This window comes from Protomyctophum bolini (genome assembly GCF_963924005.1).
Source record: "Protomyctophum bolini genome assembly, chromosome: 12".
In the NCBI taxonomy this organism is placed as follows: domain Eukaryota; kingdom Metazoa; phylum Chordata; class Actinopteri; order Myctophiformes; family Myctophidae; genus Protomyctophum; species Protomyctophum bolini.
This window is the reverse complement of record NC_137873.1, coordinates 16006398-16031611: the sequence shown is the minus strand read 5'-3', so window position 1 is coordinate 16031611 and position 25214 is coordinate 16006398. Positions and strand designations below refer to the sequence as shown.

General features: G+C 41.1%; 2 protein-coding genes across 2 annotated transcripts in view; both read left to right on the top strand.

Moving 5' to 3' along the window:
• The window catches only part of kcnq3 (potassium voltage-gated channel, KQT-like subfamily, member 3), a gene marked incomplete at both ends in the record, with an annotated part of 181907 nt that extends 161873 nt beyond the window's left edge, over positions 1 to 20034 (top strand). Inside the window, 5 exon segments of the mRNA XM_080778909.1 lie at positions 14360 to 14491; positions 14817 to 14912; positions 14999 to 15086; positions 15596 to 15784; positions 19426 to 20034. Coding sequence (XP_080635035.1) covers positions 14360 to 14491; positions 14817 to 14912; positions 14999 to 15086; positions 15596 to 15784; positions 19426 to 20034 — 1114 coding nt within the window.
• On the top strand, positions 17499 to 18501 carry LOC308325335 (small ribosomal subunit protein mS35-like; the record flags this gene model as incomplete). Its single annotated transcript, XM_080777823.1, is given in 2 exon segments — positions 17499 to 17947; positions 17949 to 18501. Coding segments are annotated over 2 exon segments (1002 nt in total).
• Positions 20035 to 25214: the final 5180 nt, after the last annotated feature.

The window sequence follows — 25214 nt, the reverse complement described above, 5'->3', positions numbered from 1 at the left end:
CGATATGGGCTATAGCCCATGGTCCAAAATGATGAGAAACGAGGATAACTTTATTTTTCAAAATTTCAAAAAACATGGGCTATAACCCATCGTTTTTTTCATTTTTCATTTTTTTCAAATCCTCAAAAATGATGAAAAACGGCGTGCCATAGTATGCCGTACGATATGGGCTATAGCCCACGGTCCAAAATGATGAGAAACGAGGCTAACTTTTTTTTTCAAAATTTCAAAAAACATGGGCTATAACCCACCGTTTTTTTCATTTTTCATTTTTTTCAAATCCTCAAAAATTATGAAAAACGGCGTGCCATAGTATGCCGTACGATATGGGCTATAGCCCACGGTCCAAAATGATGAGAAACGAGGCTAACTTTTTTTTTCAAAATTTCAAAAAACATGGGCTATAACCCACCGTTTTTTTCATTTTTTTCAAATCCTCAAAAATGATGAAAAACTGCGCGCTATAGTATGCCGTATGATATGGGCTATAGCCCACGGTCCAAAATGATGAGAAACGAGGCTAACTTTTTTTTTCAAAATTTCAAAAAACATGGGCTATAACCCACCGTTTTTTTCATTTTTTCATTTTTTTCAAATCCTCAAAAATGATGAAAAACGGCGTGCCATAGTATGCCGTACGATATGGGCTATAGCCCACGGTCCAAAATGATGAGAAACGAGGCTAACTTTTTTTTTCAACATTTCAAAAAACATGGGCTATAACCCACCGTTTTTTTCATTTTTCATTTTTTTCAAATCCTCAAAAATTATGAAAAACGGCGTGCCATAGTATGCCGTACGATATGGGCTATAGCCCACGGTCCAAAATGATGAGAAACGAGGCTAACTTTTTTTTTCAAAATTTCAAAAAACATGGGCTATAACCCACCGTTTTTTTCATTTTTTTCAAATCCTCAAAAATGATGAAAAACTGCGCGCTATAGTATGCCGTATGATATGGGCTATAGCCCACGGTCCAAAATGATGAGAAACGAGGCTAACTTTTTTTTTCAAAATTTCAAAAAACATGGGCTATAACCCACCGTTTTTTTCATTTTTTCATTTTTTTCAAATCCTCAAAAATGATGAAAAACGGCGTGCCATAGTATGCCGTACGATATGGGCTATAGCCCACGGTCCAAAATGATGAGAAACGAGGCTAACTTTTTTTTTCAAAATTTCAAAAAACATGGGCTATAACCCACCGTTTTTTTCATTTTTCATTTTTTTCAAATCCTCAAAAATGATGAAAAACGGCGTGCCATAGTATGCCGTACGATATGGGCTATAGCCCACGGTCCAAAATGATGAGAAACGAGGCTAACTTTTTTTTCCAAAATTTCAAAAAACATGGGCTATAACCCATCGTTTTTTTATTTTTTCATTTTATTCAAATCCTCAAAAATGATGAAAAACGGCGTGCTATAGTATGCCGTACGATATGGGCTATAGCCCATGGTCCAAAATGATGAGAAACGAGGATAACTTTATTTTTCAAAATTTCAAAAAACATGGGCTATAACCCATCGTTTTTTTATTTTTTCATTTTTTTCAAATCCTCAAAAATGATGAAAAACGGCATGCTATAGTATGCCGTACGATATGGGCTATAGCCCATGGTCCAAAATGATGAGAAACGAGGATAACTTTATTTTTCAAAATTTCAAAAAACATGGGCTATAACCCATCGTTTTTTTATTTTTTCATTTTTTTCAAATCCTCAAAAATGATGAAAAACGGCGTGCTATAGTATGCCGTACGATATGGGCTATAGCCCATGGTCCAAAATGATGAGAAACGAGGATAACTTTATTTTTCAAAATTTCAAAAAACATGGGCTATAACCCATCGTTTTTTTCATTTTTCATTTTTTTCAAATCCTCAAAAATTATGAAAAACGGCGTGCCATAGTATGCCGTACGATATGGGCTATAGCCCACGGTCCAAAATGATGAGAAACGAGGCTAACTTTTTTTTTCAAAATTTCAAAAAACATGGGCTATAACCCACCGTTTTTTTCATTTTTTTCAAATCCTCAAAAATTATGAAAAACGGCGTGCCATAGTATGCCGTACGATATGGGCTATAGCCCACGGTCCAAAATGATGAGAAACGAGGCTAACTTTTTTTTTCAAAATTTCAAAAAACATGGGCTATAACCCACCGTTTTTTTCATTTTTTTCAAATCCTCAAAAATGATGAAAAACTGCGCGCTATAGTATGCCGTATGATATGGGCTATAGCCCACGGTCCAAAATGATGAGAAACGAGGCTAACCTTTTTTTTCAAAATTTCAAAAAACATGGGCTATAACCCACCGTTTTTTTCATTTTTTCATTTTTTTCAAATCCTCAAAAATGATGAAAAACGGCGTGCCATAGTATGCCGTACGATATGGGCTATAGCCCACGGTCCAAAATGATGAGAAACGAGGCTAACTTTTTTTTTCAAAATTTCAAAAAACATGGGCTATAACCCACCGTTTTTTTTATTTTTCATTTTTTTCAAATCCTCAAAAATGATTAAAAACGGCAGGCCATAGTATGCCGTACGATATGGGCTATAGCCCACGGTCCAAAATGATGAGAAACGAGGCTAACTTTTTTTTTCAAAATTTCAAAAAACATGGGCTATAACCCACCGTTTTTTTTATTTTTCATTTTTTTCAAATCCTCAAAAATGATTAAAAACGGCGTGCTATAGTATGCCGTACGATATGGGCTATAGCCCATGGTCCAAAATGATGAGAAACGAGGATAACTTTATTTTTCAAAATTTCAAAAAACATGGGCTATAACCCATCGTTTTTTTATTTTTTCATTTTTTTCAAATCCTCAAAAATGATGAAAAACGGCATGCTATAGTATGCCGTACGATATGGGCTATAGCCCATGGTCCAAAATGATGAGAAACGAGGATAACTTTATTTTTCAAAATTTCAAAAAACATGGGCTATAACCCATCGTTTTTTTATTTTTTCATTTTTTTCAAATCCTCAAAAATGATGAAAAACGGCGTGCTATAGTATGCCGTACGATATGGGCTATAGCCCATGGTCCAAAATGATGAGAAACGAGGATAACTTCATTTTTCAAAATTTCAAAAAACATGGGCTATAACCCATCGTTTTTTTCATTTTTCATTTTTTTCAAATCCTCAAAAATTATGAAAAACGGCGTGCCATAGTATGCCGTACGATATGGGCTATAGCCCACGGTCCAAAATGATGAGAAACGAGGCTAACTTTTTTTTTCAAAATTTCAAAAAACATGGGCTATAACCCACCGTTTTTTTCATTTTTCATTTTTTTCAAATCCTCAAAAATGATTAAAAACGGCAGGCCATAGTATGCCGTACGATATGGGCTATAGCCCACGGTCCAAAATGATGAGAAACGAGGCTAACTTTTTTTTTCAAAATTTCAAAAAACATGGGCTATAACCCACCGTTTTTTTCATTTTTTCATTTTTTTCAAATCCTCAAAAATGATGTAAAACTGCGCGCTATAGTATGCCGTACGATATGGGCTATAGCCCACGGTCCAAAATGATGAGAAACGAGGCTAACTTTTTTTTTCAAAATTTCAAAAAACATGGGCTATAACCCACCGTTTTTTTCATTTTTCATTTTTTTCAAATCCTCAAAAATGATGAAAAACGGCGTGCCATAGTATGCCGTACGATATGGGCTATAGCCCACGGTCCAAAATGATGAGAAACGAGGCTAACTTTTTTTTCCAAAATTTCAAAAAACATGGGCTATAACCCATCGTTTTTTTATTTTTTCATTTTATTCAAATCCTCAAAAATGATGAAAAACGGCGTGCTATAGTATGCCGTACGATATGGGCTATAGCCCATGGTCCAAAATGATGAGAAACGAGGATAACTTTATTTTTCAAAATTTCAAAAAACATGGGCTATAACCCATCGTTTTTTTATTTTTTCATTTTTTTCAAATCCTCAAAAATGATGAAAAACGGCATGCTATAGTATGCCGTACGATATGGGCTATAGCCCATGGTCCAAAATGATGAGAAACGAGGATAACTTTATTTTTCAAAATTTCAAAAAACATGGGCTATAACCCATCGTTTTTTTATTTTTTCATTTTTTTCAAATCCTCAAAAATGATGAAAAACGGCGTGCTATAGTATGCCGTACGATATGGGCTATAGCCCATGGTCCAAAATGATGAGAAACGAGGATAACTTTATTTTTCAAAATTTCAAAAAACATGGGCTATAACCCATCGTTTTTTTCATTTTTCATTTTTTTCAAATCCTCAAAAATTATGAAAAACGGCGTGCCATAGTATGCCGTACGATATGGGCTATAGCCCACGGTCCAAAATGATGAGAAACGAGGCTAACTTTTTTTTTCAAAATTTCAAAAAACATGGGCTATAACCCACCGTTTTTTTCATTTTTTCATTTTTTTCAAATCCTCAAAAATGATGAAAAACGGCGTGCCATAGTATGCCGTACGATATGGGCTATAGCCCACGGTCCAAAATGATGAGAAACGAGGCTAACTTTTTTTTTCAAAATTTCAAAAAACATGGGCTATAACCCACCGTTTTTTTTATTTTTCATTTTTTTCAAATCCTCAAAAATGATTAAAAACGGCAGGCCATAGTATGCCGTACGATATGGGCTATAGCCCACGGTCCAAAATGATGAGAAACGAGGCTAACTTTTTTTTTCAAAATTTCAAAAAACATGGGCTATAACCCACCGTTTTTTTCATTTTTTCATTTTTTTCAAATCCTCAAAAATGATGTAAAACTGCGCGCTATAGTATGCCGTACGATATGGGCTATAGCCCAGGGTCCAAAATGATGAGAAACGAGGCTAACTTTTTTTTTCAAAATTTCAAAAAACATGGGCTATAACCCACCGTTTTTTTCATTTTTCATTTTTTTCAAATCCTCAAAAATGATGAAAAACGGCGTGCCATAGTATGCCGTACGATATGGGCTATAGCCCACGGTCCAAAATGATGAGAAACGAGGCTAACTTTTTTTTCCAAAATTTCAAAAAACATGGGCTATAACCCATCGTTTTTTTATTTTTTCATTTTATTCAAATCCTCAAAAATGATGAAAAACGGCGTGCTATAGTATGCCGTACGATATGGGCTATAGCCCATGGTCCAAAATGATGAGAAACGAGGATAACTTTATTTTTCAAAATTTCAAAAAACATGGGCTATAACCCATCGTTTTTTTATTTTTTCATTTTTTTCAAATCCTCAAAAATGATGAAAAACGGCATGCTATAGTATGCCGTACGATATGGGCTATAGCCCATGGTCCAAAATGATGAGAAACGAGGATAACTTTATTTTTCAAAATTTCAAAAAACATGGGCTATAACCCATCGTTTTTTTATTTTTTCATTTTTTTCAAATCCTCAAAAATGATGAAAAACGGCGTGCTATAGTATGCCGTACGATATGGGCTATAGCCCATGGTCCAAAATGATGAGAAACGAGGATAACTTTATTTTTCAAAATTTCAAAAAACATGGGCTATAACCCATCGTTTTTTTATTTTTTCATTTTTTTCAAATCCTCAAAAATGATGAAAAACGGCGTGCTATAGTATGCCGTACGATATGGGCTATAGCCCATGGTCCAAAATTATGAGAAACGAGGATAACTTTTTTTTCCAAAATTTCAAAAAACATGGGCTATAACCCATCGTTTTTTTAATTTTTAATTTTTTTCAAATCCTCAAAAATGATGAAAAACGGCGTGCTATAGTATGCCGTACGATATGGGCTATAGCCCATGGTCCAAAATGATGAGAAACGAGGATAACTTTATTTTTCAAAATTTCAAAAAACATGGGCTATAACCCATCGTTTTTTTATTTTTTCATTTTTTTCAAATCCTCAAAAATGATGAAAAACGGCGTGCTATAGTATGCCGTACGATATGGGCTATAGCCCATGGTCCAAAATTATGAGTAACGAGGATAACTTTTTTTTCCAAAATTTCCAAAAACATGGGCTATAACCCATCGTTTTTTTAATTTTAAATTTTTTTCAAATCCTCAAAAATGATGAAAAACGGCGTGCTATAGTATGCCGTACGATATGGGCTATAGCCCATGGTCCAAAATGATGAGAAACGAGGATAACTTTATTTTTCAAAATTTCAAAAAACATGGGCTATAACCCATCGTTTTTTTACTTTTTTATTTTTTTCAAATCCTCAAAAATGATGAAAAACGGCGTGCTATAGTATGCCGTACGTTATGGGCTATAGCCCATGGTCCAAAATGATGAGAAACGAGGATAACTTTATTTTTCAAAATTTCAAAAAACATGGGCTATAACCCATCGTTTTTTTATTTTTTCATTTTTTTCAAATCCTCAAAAATGATGAAAAACGGCATGCTATAGTATGCCGTACGATATGGGCTATAGTCTACCCAGTAGACCCAGGGTAACAGAGTACATCGATGAGTATTGGCTTCAGTGCTTGGGTACAGCTTGGTCCCCCAGGCTGGCCTTGAACCTGCTTTGGCCATGTACCTCGGTACACAGTCGCCTTGGTAGCCACGCTAGAACTCGATCACCTAGAGCACCTCCACCAATTACACTTGTTTCTTTAGGGCTTTTATGTCGAAAGTGTGCATTGTTTTTTAACCTAAAGAACCTCTATATTCTGAAAGGTGGGTTAAGTCAGACATTCTCAACTGCATCAAGTTCGAACCTGCTGAAGATTTAAAGGTCGGTCCCTGTTTCAATCCTGGATTTAGGCAGTTCAAATGAGGTACAGAAAACCCTTCGACTCTTTGGCTGATCTCACGGAGTGAAAAACTTTATGAGTTACAGAAGAACAAAAGAAACAAAAAATAAGTGTGAATTGTCTGGAGCCAGTAGCTCAGTGTGTTAGAATGCTGCCACATGATCGGGAGATGGTGGGTTCAAAGCCCACTCAGGTTCAAACAAAAAAATAAAGGGGCCAATCCCACTCTATTCTTTACTGACACTTTGCATTCCACACTAACATCAACTAGCACAGAAAAGCTGTGTTGTAGTAACCAGCAGTTAGCTCAGTGTGATGAGTGGCTGTACTTGTCATCCACAGGTCCAGGGTTCGAATCCCACATTAGTCATGTGGCTATGTGACACTTTGCTTTGCACACTGACTTTCAGAAGGACAACTTTAAAGCAGCCCAGAAATTCACCATGTTTGTGTGCCTCAATGGCCCAGTGGATAAGTCAATTGATATCCGTAGTATACCTAGTAGAAGTGTGCCGGTTCAAACCTGACTCATATCTTTAGGTTCAAGACCGATTTCAGAAGAAGAAAACAAACAAAAAAGCTTTGTATTTGTATTAGTATCCAGCAGTTAGCTCACTGTGATGAGAGGCTGTCCTGGAGAGCCACAGGTCCAGGGTTCAAATCCTGGTCAAAATTGTGACACTTTGCTTTACACACTGATTTCCAGAAGGACAACTTTAAAGCAGCCCAGAAATTCACCATGTTTGTGTGCCTCAATGGCCCAGTGGATAAGTCAAATGATATCCATACACCTAGTAGAAGTGTTTTTTTCATTTTTTCAAATTTCCTCAATTTCCAAAATTTCGCAATTTGCAATTTCCGCAATTTCCTGAACTTTTTTTTCAAAATTTCAAGTTAGCCTAAATTGCGGAAAATTGCGGAAATTGCGGAATTCAGGAAATTTCAGAAATTGCAAATTGCGGAAAATTGCGGAATTCAGGAAATTTCAGAAATTGCAAATTGCGGAAATTGCGGAAATTGGAAAAAATGAAAAAAACGATGGGTTATAGCCCATGTTTTTTGACATGAGTCTTTGCCGGTTTGAACCGGCACACTTCTACTAGGTATACTACGGATATCATTTGACTTATCCACTGGGCCATTGAGGCACACAAACATGGTGAATTTCTGGGCTGCTTTAAAGTTGTCCTTCTGAAAGTCAGTGTGCAAAGCAAAGTGTCACATAGCAACATGACTAATGTGGGATTCGAACCCTGGACCTGTGGATGACAAGTACAGCCACTCATCACACTGAGCTAACTGCTGGTTACTACAACACAGCTTTTCTGTGCTAGTTGATGTTAGTGTGGAATGCAAAGTGTCAGTAAAGAATGGGGTGGGATTGGCCCCTTTATTTTTTTGTTTGAACCTGAGTGGGCTTTGAACCCACCATCTCCCGATCATGTGGCAGCATTCTAACACACTGAGCTACTGGCTCCAGACAATTCACACTTATTTTTTGTTTCTTTTGTTCTTCTGTAAACTCATAAAGTTTTTCACTCCGTGAGATCAGCCAAAGAGTCGAAGGGTTTTCTGTACCTCATTTGAACTGCCTAAATCCAGGATTGAAACAGGGACCGACCTTTAAATCTTCAGCAGGTTCGAACTTGATGCAGTTGAGAATGTCTGACTTAACCCACCTTTCAGAATATAGAGGTTCTTTAGGTTAAAAAACAATGCACACTTTCGACATAAAAGCCCTAAAGAAACAAGTGTAATTGGTGGAGGTGCTCTAGGTGATCGAGTTCTAGCGTGGCTACCAAGGCGACTGTGTACCGAGGTACATGGCCAAAGCAGGTTCAAGGCCAGCCTGGGGGACCAAGCTGTACCCAAGCACTGAAGCCAATACTCATCGATGTACTCTGTTACCCTGGGTCTACTGGGATGCAGTACAGTGGGGCCGGGGGGGGTATTTCCCCCCCCGGTGTTTCCACACAGTAAAATGTGGGTGTTATGGCAAAATAAACTAGAACTGCACCCTATCGAGTGCCTACTTGCTTGTTGCACACAAGTAGGCCTACTAGTACGGACATTTATACAATATTTAGCTCACTCTTACATCAAGGATGTTTTTCCAAGTTTGTATGTGTATTACAAAGAGCAGGGCCTTTAGTTATTCTTTTTTCATTTTGCATCTTTGCAAGGTTGTACCTTTGTAGGCCTACCTGTCTCTAATGTATAAGCAAAGTTGTAGCAGCGGTTAAGACACAGGCTTCGCAAACAGAAGGTTCTAGGTTCAAGCCCAGCAAGGGGCTTTGTTCAACTGTCATCTTAGTCTTACCCAATATGTCACTCCTAATGAAGAGTGTGATTTGTTGTTTCAGTTTTTATATTGACTCATTTTTGAACCTACAACATTCGGTTTATACATCCTTGTCTTTATGTTTATGCCACAAAGGCATGTGAGATGCATGGTGCAGAGTTCTGTCTCCATGCGACGATGGGTTATAGCCCATGTTTTTTTTTTTTTTTTAGTTATCCTCGTTTCTCATCATTTTGGACCATGGGCTATAGCCCATATCGTACGGCATACTATAGCACGCCGTTTTTCATCATTTTTGAGGATTTGAAAAAAATGAAAATATAAAAAAACGATGGGTTATAGCCCATGTTTTTTGAATTTAAAAAAAAAAAAGTTAGCCTCGTTTCTCATCATTTTGGACCATGGGCTATAGCCCATATCGTACGGCATACTATAGCACGCCGCTTTTCATCATTTTTGAGGATTTGAAAAAAATGAAAAAATAAAAAAACGATGGGTTATAGCCCATGTTTTTTGAAATTCTGAAAAAAAGAGTTAGCCTCGTTTCTCATCATTTTGGACCATGGGCTATAGCCCATATCGTATTATAGATTAGTTTCAGGTGGGGTAATCTAAACACAGCATCTTAACACTGGTTGTCAAGCTATTTAGTATTTTTTGCAGTTTCCCTGCTTGAAAGGGATGGCACAGACCATATGGAGATTGTTACTGGGTTTCACTCATACAATGACCACACAGTTTCCTTCTTTTTACTCTTCTTTACTTTGTAGTTGAGTACAGTTGTACAGGTATTGTGTAAGTCAGTTAGTGGGTAAGTCAGGTAAGGTGAAAAACCTTAAAGGGAAAATAAAAAAGAACTAATGTAAGTATAATGCACATTCAATCAATACACATACTTTACATGTTCTAAACACCTAAATATCATTTTTACTTAAGTGTCTCTTAATCAACTCATTTCTAAATGCTCAATTCGTTTCTAAACAGTTTTTAAACATAATAAACTCATGAAATGTAAATTAAATAAACTGAATTAATTAGCATCATTGAAACGTTTTTATCAATCAATAATCAATTCAAATGTATTTTAAATCAAATGATCATGTTCATTGTTCATGTCCAATTGGCCATCATGTTTCCTTTAACTTCAACTCAAGTCATCATAAACAACAACAAACAATAACAAGTGTCCATGAACTGGCATGCAACTGGCATGATCTGTCACAGATATACAGTTCTCTCACCGGCTGTCTCTCCAGCATTTATATGGCTGCACCGTTCTGCTCTGCTGTTTGTGTGTGTTGCTCCTGTTTGGATGCACACTGCTGTTTCTCATGGAGGTTTGTGTGTTTCCTGTGTTTGGCCAACGCCCTACTCTCAGGTGCAGTGAATGCACTGATGCTGATTAGTGAGGCAATTGGGGAGTGAGTGAGTGAGTGACAATCAGCAGAGTGTCAGTGGCAATGATTGTCAGTCCAGATTTAACCTTTTGCTCTCCATTTCTCCAAGTTGACTTCACACTGGTGAAATAGTGAATTTCATATTTAATGTGAACATACAACAGGACTAAGGTTAGCAGGTTACAGCGCTGTAGGGCTTCGAACCCTATATCCAGGCAGAAGCTTGGATAGTACACTACCAGCGCTTTCTTTTGCTTTGCAACACCATGGTCCAAATTCACAACGGCGTTTACGATGATAACATGACGTGACGTGCTAGCGGAATTTACGTGGATTTCCCACATTTTAATTTGGAATTCAAGGAAATGGCCGTGAACTTGACACTCACGTAGGTTGGTCGGAAACTCCGTCAAATCCTCTTTAGGTGGCGTAGACATTTGCGGAGGCATACACTTGCGTATAGATCTATTCAGAAGGCTTTAGTCTTCATGCTGAATCAATAAATTGTTCCCAAATCTCAGATAAAATATGTAGGCATGTGTCCCCAACATATTGGTCGATCAGCACATAAAGAAATGATAGCCTATATAATAAATGATGAGAAACGAGGATAACTTTATTTTTCAAAATTTCAAAAAACATGGGCTATAACCCATCGTTTTTTTATTTTTTCATTTTTTTTAAATCCTCAAAAATGATGAAAAACGGCGTGCTATAGTATGCCGTACGATATGGGCTATAGCCCATGGTCCAAAATGATGAGAAACGAGGATAACTTTATTTTTCAAAATTTAAAAAAACATGGGCTATAACCCATCGTTTTTTTATTTTTTCATTTTTTTCAAATCCTCAAAAATGAGTGCTATAGTATGCCGTACGATATGGGCTATGAGAGAGATATACGTCTAAATGTAGACGTCTAAATGTATACGTCTAAATGTAGACGTCTAAATGTATACAGACGTCTAAATGTAGACGTCTAAATGTGTACGTCTAAATGTAGACGTCTAAATGTGTACGTCTTCTCTTATGGGGGTCCCTGGCATATCTTTTCAAATGGGGGTCCACGGGCTAAGTAGTGTCAATTTGGGGGTCCTTGACATGAAAAAGTTTGGGAACCACTGCTTTAAACACTTTAGCACTTTATGAACATGAACAAAATAGATGGGTCCCCCCTGGAACTCCCTCAGGTACCCCTGGGGGTCCCCGGACCCCACTTTGGGAACCACTGCTTTAGAGAACACCATTTTTTTTCCAACTGATTTCTCGTATCTTTGTTTATTTATTTGAATTATTATTGTATTTTATTTTGCGTGCGTGAGAGAGATTTCAATTTCAAGTAACGTGTGTGTGGATTACAGGCTACAGGTTCAGAATTCTATGAGTTTGAGTGCCCAAATCAAATTAGTAAGCTCTCAAATTTGCATCATATACCTTCATGCACTGTATATGTGTGTTTTTTCTTCACATTCTTCACACGGCCACCTACGTCACACAGATACTGTATGCGAGGGTAAAGCGGCAATCATAGATGGCGTGTCTTGTTTGTTTGTCTTGGACCTGCTTCTGAGGAACTGTGGGAGATGTAGTTTCCACAAGGTTGCCTCACCAGTAGCTCTTGCTGTGGGACGACAGAGGGCTGTGTTCACTTGCTCCCCATGTGCACTTGTCCTAGCATGCTCTTGGGGAGAGGAAGCAGTGACTGTCGTATATTTGTTTTGTTTTTCCAACAGCAAATCAATAACACAATCGATAGGCACCGCCATAGATTCTGCCAATCTGTGGAACAAACCAATTAGTAGTTGTTGCTAATTATTACTGCAAAATCAATAAGTGGACAGAAAGTTAGTGTCCCGGCCACTTGCAATAAAGGAACAGCATTATTGTAGTAGCCTACACAAAATACAAAATGTAACATTTAGGCATTTATCACACGCTCTCATTCAGAGTGACTTACAATTGCAAAATGAAATGCACACTAGTCATCAAGTGACAAGTACAGAGCAAAACTATTAAGTGTCTCAAAGAAACTCGGATACCAGCCTATAGCATCTATATCTAACAATAAGATGCTATCTGTTATCAACTTCAGGTACGGGGACCACCAAGGGTCCAAATTACTCTATATCTCTGAGAGTGTACAAATGAACCCTTTGGTTCCATTTGCACAGTAAAATAAATTACAGTGTATATCTATTGCGGTCCCACACACATGATCATAATTATGCCTGCTTACGGAACTCGCCTATCGGCTCTTTCCTGTAGCAGCGCAGAAGTGCCATTAATGACAGAAAGCACGACCCTTGGGTGTAACATTGCAATTATACAACAGTTATCCTTAAAAGAACACATCAACTCAATTTCAAAATCATGACAGATGTAGCCACTACGACCAAAAATCTTCCAAGAAAATCGTTAGCCTAGCAACGCAGTCGGCTCCACTCAGCGAGACTCAGCACAGCTGATATTTATTTAGTTGTTGTTTGTTTTGATATGTTTTGATTAGGTGTTCCATCATGCTCGTTTGAAGCACGGCTAGATGCCCATTTCAACCAATCAACTTGCTTCCTCGAAACAACCTGCTGTATAATAATAATTTAAAATGGTAGTGAATTGGTGTCCATGGCCTAATGCATAATAAGCTTGGGGTCACATAAGGTTGAGGATCACAGAACTAAGGCCACGTTTAGACAACAATGGTCTATAGAGAAAACAGCAAGATCCTGATGCGTTCTCTTTTTATTCTGTGTTTAGACGCAGACCCCGGGTGCAGCAACAGTGATTGAAACGCTGCAGTGTGCATTCCAGGTGGCTATATGTAGCAGTGACACACTGCCAGATAGACCAGTCACGCATGTGTAGAACCACTTGCGTTCTACTTCCTATCAAATATCTGTTTGTTTACATTCACCAATGCAGCGTGGTTTCAGGGCTCACTAACTTTGTATTCCATCCTAGGAACTCAATATCACTTACTACACTCATGTAATAGGCATGATACGTGACATGAGCCACGACACGTTGGAAGGGGTTTTCACTACTTTGTTACATTTTCAACCCCCGGTAACTCCATTGCCGTCTGAAGAGACGGCACAGCTGATATTTCATTTTGCCGTTTTCTCTAGGCTACAGACTGTCACATTCTGAAAAATCTAAATCTAAAAAAAAGCATGCAAACAAGAACACAGTTCTCAGACTCTGACTCCCCAGCAGATGAACAGCAAAGCTATATGGCCACACCTGCGACATAAAGGAAGGTGGAACCTAATCCAGCATGAAGACCTGGGAGATGAGTGATCAACCCTGTGAAAGAGTTGCTTCCTTCTGGGCCATTATCTGGGCTCTGAATAGGCGTCTGAATGGGATCTCAGCAGCTCTGTAGGCTTTCGTTTCAGCTCGTCTAGTGGGATGAAGCCTTCAGCTCATGTGTCTCTGTGTTGACAGCCACAGAGAAGGGCTTGAAGCTCCAGCTTGATCCTGTTAGAAAGCGGTGATCTTGTTGGCACTTTTCATAAACACGTGCCCTTCATCATTGCATGGGACTATCCCACGGAAGTAGCACAAATAGCTGATCTACAAGCTTACAACACGGTGCTTCACAATGCGTTGTGAGCTGGTAAACTTGCCATTTTTGAGGGGCGCTAGCCCCTCCTATGTCCAGCTTTGTCCTACACAAACATTGAATGCCATTGACAATGAATGGCCAGCTTGTGTAAACTGGATGCACCAAATGGGAAATTCTTGGATAAACCCATTAACGAATATAGGAAACAGTTGGCCGAGTTGTTCCAGACTATAGCATTTGGAGATTAGTGGAATATAGTTGTCTGGCTACGCAAAACTATACTCTGACCAATCTTTTAATCTTCCTGTGCTGAACGTTCCTCTGTGTCCTCCTGCAGGATCATGACGTTCCTGCTGAATAAGAAGCGTTTCAAGGAGACGCTGAGGCCTTACGACGTCAAGGACGTCATCGAGCAGTACTCTGCCGGACACCTGGACATGCTCTGTCGAATCAAGTACCTCCAGACCAGGTAGCATCTTCTTAGCAGTTATCATCTGCTACTTTCACCATTATTCGAGAAGTGTGTGTTTATTTTTCACATCAACAAATCAATGTAAGTGTTTCATACTTTCATGTCGAGGACCCCCAAATTGATATGTATTTGTCCGCCGACCCCCGTCTGAAGATATCTAGTGTCAGGGACCCCCAGAAGAGAAGATTTGTGTTGCAATGATTGTGACGCAGTATTAACACATTTTGCTATAGGGGGTCCTCTGATGTACAAGTTAACTGTGGTTCTTCTTTCTGAACCACTCTACAAAGAGCTTAACATGTTGATGTTTGTGTCTTTGCAGAATAGATATGATCCTGGCCCCGGGGCCTCCTCTGACCCCCAAAAACAAGAAAACACAGAAACCACCTTTCACCTATCCATCTAATCAGTCCCCCAGGTATGATCAATCAATCAATACAATCCGCATATTGTATGAATGAATGAATGAATAAATAGTACTAACTCCACAGTGTTGTGTTGCAGAAATGAGTCTGATCTAGCCAAAGCCCCGATCCCAGACAGTGAAGACCAAAGCATGATGGGACGATTTGTCCGAGTGGAGAGCAAGGTTTGTGACTTGAACAAGCAACTGCTGGGCAGTGATATTATGGGTCCATTCCGTTCCATTTGTACACTCTCAGAGTTAGATAAACAGTAAACACTATAGATTTTGCAGGATCCCAGATATAAAAAAAGGTATCAAATGATTTTCCCAAACAGTGGGTCGGGACGTCGGACCCATGGGTGGGCCCATTCGGTATTTAAACAGTGGGTCGGGACGTGGGATCCATGGGTGGGCCCATTCGGTATTTTCAGATCATTATTTCAGTAATCGATTGTGTTCTGGCTTGGAATCAATAGAACTAAACACAGTATTCCTACTTATCTGCATCACAATGAAAAATACTTTTTCAAGGCTTTAAAGATTTTTTTTTTTTAACATTTTGTATTTTTATATTAATGTTATATTATCATTCAATTTCTCAGTGTTCTTTCGCCCACAGGATGAGAATCAGTGCTTTAGTATGGATGGATCTTAACCCCCATGTTGTCTCTGCTGCCCCCTGCCTGCAGGTAGAAGACATGGAGAAGAAGTTGGACTTCCTGGTTGACATGCACATCCAGCACACCGAGCACCTGCAGGTCGACTCCGCTGGCACCGCCCACATGACCCTTGAACCCTGCGACCCCATGGCGCCCGCCGGCGGGGAGATCAGACGAGTGTTCCTCAACTACGCCGAGATGTTCCCACACAGCATGGCCTACCAGGTTAGAATGTCCTCACACAACATGTCCTACCAGGTTAGAATGTCCTCACACAGCATGTTCTACCAGGTTAGAATGTCCCCACACAACATGTCCTACCAGGTTAGAATGTCCCCACACAGCATGTCCTACCAGGTTAGAATGTCCTCACACAACATGTTCTACCAGGTTAGAATGTCCTCACACAGCATGTTCTACCAGGTTAGAATGTCCTCACACAACATGTCCTACCAGGTTAGAATGTCCTCACACAGCATGTTCTACCAGGTTAGAATGTCCTCACACAGCATGTTCTACCAGGTTAGAATGTCCTCACACAGCATGTTCTACCAGGTTAGAATGTCCTCACACAACATGTTCTACCAGGTTAGAATGTCCTCACACAACATGTTCTACCAGGTTAGAATGTCCTCACACAACATGTCCTACCAGGTTAGAATGTCCTCACACAACATGTCCTACCAGGTTAGAATGTCCTCACACAACATGTCCTACCAGGTTAGAATGTCCTCACACAACATGTCCTACCAGGTTAGAATGTCCCCACACAACATGTCCTACCAGGTTAGAATGTCCTCACACAACATGTCCTACCAGGTTAGAATGTCCTCACACAACATGTCCTACCAGGTTAGAATGTCCTCACACAACATGTCCTACCAGGTTAGAATGTCCCCACACAACATGTCCTACCAGGTTAGAATGTCCTCACACAACATGTCCTACCAGGTTAGAATGTCCCCACACATGTTCTACCAGGTTAGAATGTCCTCACACAACATGTTCTACCAGGTTAGAATGTCCCCACACAACATGTCCTACCAGGTTATAATGTCCCCAGACAACATGTCCACCGCCCATGGGGCTACTGTTACTATGACTAAGTCATGACCATATATAGAGTTCACTATGACTCAAACACAATCATATAGTTTACTATGACTCAGACATAACCATATATAGAGTTCACTATGACTGAGACATAACCATATATAGAGTTCACTATGACTCAGACATAACCATATATAGAGTTCACTATGACTGAGACATAACCATATATAGAGTTTACATCCATATATAGAGTTCACTATGACTCAGACATAACCATATATAGAGTTCACTATGACTCAGACATAACCATATATAGAGTTCACTATGACTGAGACATAACCATATATAGAGTTCACTATGATTCAGACATAACCATAATAGAGTTCACTATGACCCAGACATAACCATATATAGAGTTCACTATGACTCAGAAATAACCATATATATATAGTTTACTATGACTCAGACATAACCATATAGAATTTACCATGACTCAAACATAACCATATATAGAGTATACTATACATCCATATATAGAGTTCACTATGACTCAGACATAACCATATATAAAGTTTACTATCTCTCAAACATGCAGATACACCCACATATGGCATGTGGCATGGTGACTGTGACTGACACATGCCACTATGACTATAAAACATAGCCATACGTTGAGTTTGCTGTGACTCAGACATAAGAGTTCCCACTGCAGCTGTGTGTCATACTGACTGTGACAGCATGACATCAGACTCAGACAGATCATAATAAGGAACTCCACATCAACTATCACCAGACATATTATATCATGTGTGTCCCCCACCTGCACACCAGCTCTGTGTATTGCGGTGGACTCTCTAGGTCTGTTGAGAGTTGCTTTCGATGTACAATGACTCACACATTCAAGGCGTTACTGTCCTTGGGACGAATGAAGAGCCCTACGTTTACACCACACAGCCCACTGGGCAGGGTGACATACACCACAGCCCGGTCTACTAACAGACCTAATTCAAACAAAGGGTTTCCTGGTAGAGGCAACAGAGGACCCCGGGCACCCAGGAGAGAACCAGGGGAACCCAGGACAGAGCAGATGGCAGTGGATCAGGACTGGACTGCCGTGTACCCGGCCTGGGCTCCCTTCAGACCCGGATCAGTACCCTTACCTGTGCGGATGGGCAAGCCCATGAGGGGAGGCGTCCCCCCAGAGAAGAAGGGAAATCTGGAGCTCATCAAGATTCCCAACTTTTTGCACTTGACGCCAGCGGCCATTAAGAAACACTGTGACGCTCTGAAACCCTTCTGTACAGAGTGGCCCTCTGCGCTGGAGTCTGACAGTGTGTGATGAACACTTTCCCATCAAGGTACAGAGCACAGACTATGTTCCTGCCGGGACCTCGCTTAGAAACCCATCTGCTCGTGTCGTTCATCTGAAGGTAAAGCTGTCCAGTTTGAATCTGAACGACCATGCACGGAAGAAGATGCTTAAGCTGGTTGGGGACAGATATTGCAAACAGACTGATGTCCTGAGCATCACAACTGACAGTTGTCCTTTGAAGCAGCAGAACTATGACTACGCCATGTACCTACTGACTGTCCTCTACCACGAATCCTGGAAAACGGAGGCGTGGGAGGCCGAGAAGACGGTGGCAGACATGGAGGAGTACTGCTGGGAGGGCAGTCCATCCCAGAAGAACATCTTGGACACCTTTGTTCGCATGAAGGTGGTGGATCAGGAGGAGGAAGGAGACACAGACGCGGCAAGAGATGAGGTGCTGGGGCGAGCAGAGGTGCAGGAGTACAGGGACTCGGTCACCAGACTGAAGAACGGAGGAGAGAGCGAGAGCACCATGCTCCAGTACAGAGAGGCCGTCAGGAATTTATTCAATCTGTAATACATTTACAATCTATTAAAATTATTCTATCAATTACTCACTCCATAAAGCCTTGAATGGGCTCTATGGAAGGAACTTGGGCCCCTTCCTTCCTCTGTTACCAATGATACTAATGGGTGTACTAATGAAGGCTCTGTTCCATTCTGGTCAAACAGAGTCAGGGTGCTGCTATTGTTGGTTTGTTGGTTTGCACCGTAAGGATCTGTAACTCTGAAAGTGCACAAATGGAACCAAATGGACCTATTACCGGTCCATCAGGTTCCATTTGTACACTCTCCGAGTTATGGAGGTCCTTGTAATTAAAAAGTTTGAGAACCACTGTACACTAAATGGAACAGAGCCTTAAGTAGAATTGGTAACAACTGTAAAGGAAGTATAGAGAAGGTGCTCGGAAGTAGAAAGAGTTATTCTGTGTGCATAGATCCCATTAGTGAGGTGTTCTAATGTAGGGGGGGGGGGGACGACATTGGAACATCAGACCCACAAGGGTTAATTATATTAAGGGTTAATAATATCATAATATGATATGTACGCAATCACCAAGTGGCGATTGCGTACATATCATATTATGATATGTACGCAATCGCCAAGTGGTTACCCACTATGGGAATTAGAATGTACACGAACCTATATTATAGGTTTGTGTACATTCTAATTCCCATAGGGGGATTTTTAGATCGCCTCATATAAGATACGATTATACATATGATACGATTTTAAGATGACCCCATGTTATTCCTCATAGTAGAGAAAAACTACGAACCCCTTGGAACCAGGGGATGAGCGAGTGACGTCAGGACTTCGGCGCTACAGTGGCAGCCAAGTCTATGGGATTTTCAATGTTCGTTTAGATCTAGGATGGATAAATGTGTAATGTGTATTATTATTAATTATTATTATTAATACTATTATTATTACCACCAGGTGCCTGTCAGCAAGGTAAACCCTTACTACGGAGCTGGAGCCAGAGGGGTCGCAGATGACAGAGGCGTAGGGAACCGAACCTCCATGCCACCGGACCCCCACCACCTCCCACCGCCACACCCGCACCCCCACCGAAGGCAGCTGGACACGCCCAGCTACAGCGAGCGGCCCACCGTGCTGCCCATCACCTCCGTCCAGGACTACCAAACAGCCTGGGGGGACCAGGGGGACGTGGGAAGGACCACAGGGGGGGGACAGGGGGGGGACTCGCCCCTCTCCATGCTGTCGGTCAACCACGAGGAGCTTGAGCGCTCGCTGAGCGGCTTCAGCATCTCGTCGTCACATCGGGAGGACGAGGTGGCGGCGGGGGGCGACGGTGGGAGCCCCTACGGCGGCACGGCGCGGGACGAGGGTAGTTGGACGCGGGACAGGGGGGGCCGGGGGGGCGGCGGCAGCCGGCCCAGCTACCTGGCGGAGGGCGAGACCGACACTGACACAGACCCGTTTACGCCGAGCGGCACGGGGGGAGGAGGGGCAGGGGGGATCATGCCCCTCTCGTCCACGGGGGAAGGCTTCGGTGAGGATGCCGCGTGGGACACGCCACCGTGAATGCCCCCCCCCCTTTCCTCTCCAATCACCCCCCCCTTTTTTCCTCTCTTAACCACTTGAGCCCTGCCTAGCATCCCTATTCGCCGAAAATGTCAGATCTACAAGCTCACATCGCGATGCGTCGTAGATCTGATATTTTAGGCTAAAGGCACTCCCAGTGCATACCGGGTGTGTTTATTTCGTGCAATTAATGCTGCAATTTATTCAACTCTGTTTATGACATGAGCACCTCCACGATAACGTGGTGTGATAGTTTTTCTAAAATAAAAATTGGATTATTTTAACAGAGAAATTAAATCATCATCGTACGAATCACGCATTTTTCAGGTTGTTTATCCATCACACTCCCAGCGCGTGAAGACCTTGAGAAATGTTTACAGAGGCAACTCCTCTCCAGTTTACTAGCATGTCAAGGGTTTGAGTGGTTAACCCGCGGAAAATCCCCCACCCCGTTTTAACTGCAAAAAAACAAATCTGAGACTCTTAAATCCAGCCATGCCTAGAAGACCAGTTTCAACCTGGGTGTCAGAAGCACGTACGCCTGTGGACTGTGGATGACGTGCCTCCAAATAATCCATGGGTACCATTCCAACAAGGAGGCCCTTTGTGGAGAGAGACACTAGAGCCACAATCCCAATACTCACATTTCTGTCTCCTCCGTCCGTCCGTCCGTCCGTCCGTCCGTCCATCCTCCAGGCACGGTGGTGCTACGGTGAAATTAGTGACCTGCTGAAATATGAGACCATGTTTGTGTAGACTACACATGACATAACTCACCTTGAGGTCTTGCAATACGTGGTCTAAAATATCACACCTGTGTGAAGTGAGGGGCGCTAATATGTTAAAATCTATACTCATGTTGCTATGATTAGGTGATGTAATGTTGATGTAAAAACAAACATTAAATTGTCTTTATTGTTAATGGCATTTAATGTTTGTGTTACGGCGGGGCTCCACTGGACGCGTGTGACGCGGGTCAAAAAACGAACCGGGGCCATTTTAAAGCAACGCAACGCAACGCATCGTAGGCAGTGGAGCCACCCTTCATTGATTAAAAAGGGAAGATTCCCTGACGGTGACGGAGAAGCAACGCTGACATGTCCAGAGCCCCGGCATTAGGGACAAGATTTTCATTAGGGACATTAGGGACAAGATTTTCCCTTCATTGTCAATGGCGTTTTTAAAACAAACATTGAACTAAAAACAAACATTAAACCTGTATATAGGAGGGGCTAGCGCCCCTCAATAATACAACTAAGTTTAGTTGTTTAACACCTTTTGTCAGGTCACCAATTTCACCACGGACAGAGGACTGAAGCGGTGACGAAGCAGAAATGCAGGTGTCTGGGATGTGGCTTTGCTGCGTATATAGACTGACCGTCTAAGTGGGCCTTTGACGTCCGCTTGCCACCACCCGACGGGCGTGTGTGTGAACCGACCGGAGAGTGGAGACAGAACGTCTTCACACGCAACAAAAGGACAAGAAACAGACCAGTTTGTATAATAAGACTCCTCTGTACAGCGCACTCTTCTGCAAAACATTAGCTTGAAAAGAGCAACAACAACAAAAGAAAAGTATAAAACATTATTCTACATAATATACACCCGAAAGCTTTATCGCTGCAAAGCAAAAACCCGCACTGCATGTCGAACGCATGCGATTTCTAGTGTAGACACTGCGAAAGGCAAGGTCAAGAGGGAAAACAAGAAGAAAGAGATTGAGTTGGATACGTATAATTGCTATGCCTTTTTATTTTGGTAACACTTTTTTATATGACTTGGTTAGTACTGTTCATTTGCCGTCATACTACTTGCATGGTCTCTGCATGAGGAGGCAACATTGTGGTGGTTTCCCAACTTGGGGTCCCCCCCTCATGTGTGTGTGTGTGTGTGTGTGTGTGTGTGTGTGTGTGTGTATGTGTGTGTGGGGAACAAGGGGAACGCCAAAGTGTGTGAGACCTTGTCTGTTTTGGAAAATGTAAAAATCATGCTTTCATCCACTGTCTGCCTGTATGTTCTCAATGTGAAATCAGTCCCAACGTTTTGTGTACAATATGCGCATGTACTGTATGGATGGTCTAGGCCTAGGGCTTAGGCTTTGTAAGGGGGAGCTCTACGGAAGAAGATAGAGAGGGAGACCTCGACCACATACAGTGAAGAGAGAAGTGTAGCTTTCTGTGAGTTGTTCTCGTCGTTGTCCATTTCGTGGTTCCTGATCGAGACAGATCACGGTTCATGTCGTTTAGCATACCACACCATCGTGTGCATACCACCGCACTGCACACTGCATCCCAAAGCACTGCACACCAACGAATCACACCGCAACTGCTCACTGCATCCCAATGCACTGCACACCAATGACTCACACTGCAAACCACTGCAAAGCACACTGTACACCACTGCACCACTGCTAGTCCTCGCGAGCCAGACTGTTGCCTCCCACAATTTTCAAATGCTTCCGTCCGTCGTACATTTAAAGAGGATGCAACGCCTCGTCCCCAGTTCCGTTTAGTCTTTACAGTCGCGCAAATGTATCCGAATATAAATCACAATCATCTAAGCATAGGTTGCTGCTTAGTAGAGCTGAAAAAAAATAGTTATGTAAAGATATTTTAATGTATTTGTTCGTGGACAGAAGTTACAGCCAGGTGTAGTTCCCGACTCTAAATTGCATTCTTGATGTTGTGGAATAGTTTTCTGGCAACTCAAGATTACTGCACCACACCGCACAGCGCTGCACACATAGGGCGCCTTCGGAAATGTGCAATGCAAACTAATAGGCGAGTGCACACCGGTGCGGTAGTTCCGAGCGCGCCCATATTGGACACCACTGCACCACACACACACACACTATTCCACAACATCAAGAAGTTTTATTCAATTTCCCCTCGGGGATTAATAAAGTATTTTCCATTCCATTCCACACACACCACACCACACGCTGACCCTTAAAGACACAGTACATAAGATGAGATAACAAGTAAGTTGGTTACTTGTTGGCACATGAATTCAGGGATAAGAAACACCTTTGAGGTCTTAAAATACCGACGGTCACTGAACGCTGGTCCATGTACAGGAGTTGCATGCAACATAGTAGATAGAAGTAGGCTACTAATGCAAATATTGTCGCAAAACATTCCAATGATGCTCCATGGTTTCTACTGTATTATGACAGCTTTTCCTCGCCTTTAACTATTTCAATCTGGCTTCTCTATTTTGGGCATGTACTATAGAATGGATGCATTATCTTTTTTCTACAATCTTAAAAATAAAACGTATTATGAGTTTGTAAATATCCTATTTTTGATTGTTATTTTTTAAGAATATTTAAAAGTATATATTATTACGAGGTGAAAATAATAATAATCAGATTCCCCTGCCCTATATGGAAGCCTTGTTTATAAAAGGGATAAACTAACTAATTAACACAAACATTATCCACATATCAGCCTGAAGTCACACTCAGTCACTCTTCGCAGTTAACACAACTACTCTATTAATGCCACTTTTATTTTAAACATCTTTCTTGTGTCCCTGTTTTGTTAACCAGGACACATTATATCACGATGGACTTTGCTATGGCTGTAGAGGTAGATTTCTTTCTTTCCCGTTTTAGTAAACGCCAGAGTGCATCCGGGGTGCTCTCGAATTGAAGCATTTCTAGGTCTGTCATTATACACTAAATCTGTACTTTCATAATCTTGTGATTACGTGATTACGTACTGGCACTAAAAGAAGCCTTATTCTTCACTCTGAAGCCTGTTGTGGAGGCATTCACATCAGATCCTATTGAACTAGTAAACTCAAATCGATTAAAATATACAAGGAATGTTCTTTTATGTTTATTTTTCACATTTTTAGTTAGAAGAATTGCTGTGCCTCCGTGGGTCATCTGGGAGGGTTTCAATGATCCCTTCCATATAACGTAGAGAATGCCTATAGCATGTGTCCCTTTAATGTCCCCTCAGCTCAGGTTGAGAACCTCTGCTCTAGGAAACACGTGTGACACTATGAGGAGAGGCCCTTTCATTGTTTATTTGACAATCAGTGGTTTGCTATTGTCTCACCAATGAGCCATTGATCCAAATGTTGGAGGTGGTATTAACATCTTCTGCCGCGTTCCTGATCCCAATATATTCAATTAATTGATTGTAAGGCCAAGGCCAAGGCAAAAAAAAAAAAAAAGTTTAAGGTCTGCCCTTCCGCATCGGATAATTCACACATGCACATTGTTTGCCATAATATGCTTTTGAAGACAATGTGCAGCTTGGTCAAAACAACACGGCTAAAACATGACATAACTTATAACCCATTATGCTCATGTCGACCTAATGTACTGTACTCCCACCGAAGCCAAAGTGCAGTAACTACACAAAGAACGTGTTTCAAAATTCAACTGACCAGTCAAACGTGTTTTCAGTATGTAAGTGATATTGCACTAATTGTACATCTGCTCATTTGAACTTTGACATAAATAAATCAGTCAATATGTCCAAAAACTGTAATTACTGCACTTTGGCATTGGCGTTTTTGTTTCTTCCTAGTATAGCAGTGTGTCTGTGTGTTTTAAGTGAGCCGTAGGGCCGCTAGGGCGAGTGAGTGCCCGTGCCGAATAGCCTCGATCGTGCGCCGACGACTGCTCCCTCCACGCGTGTCAGTAAACACAGCGACTGGGAGCGGGGTTTTGCAAATGGCTTACACACAACAGAAACAAAGGAATACTTAGTGTTTAAATAAGGAGAGGTCACAGTACACGTTCTAAACCTTCTTGCTTCACACTGTGAGGCAAACTGCAGCCATAAATTTGGCAGTATACATTTGTATATGACTGCGCTGTAACTTCTTTCCCATTGCGTCTCATGAGTTGTGTTCTTTTGCCACCTGCTTGTGCATGCATTGCCTGCGTGATATAAGCGTGGCCTGGTCTGATAAGTGGGTGACTGTGGGTCTATAAGAGCACTGTATGATGTCGGTGAAGTCAAGAGGGCACTAGTGCTCGCATATGATTCATCTTATGTTATTTCTATCATAACGATACCACTGTAAAAGCATACCGTATCAAGCATTGCATACTGATACTGTGTACATGCACGCTCACGCAGAGCCTGCCAATTATGAACGTTATGAACTGCTACGGGACAAATTATTTGTGCCTTTGGCTTTATTTTCGCCAATAGAAT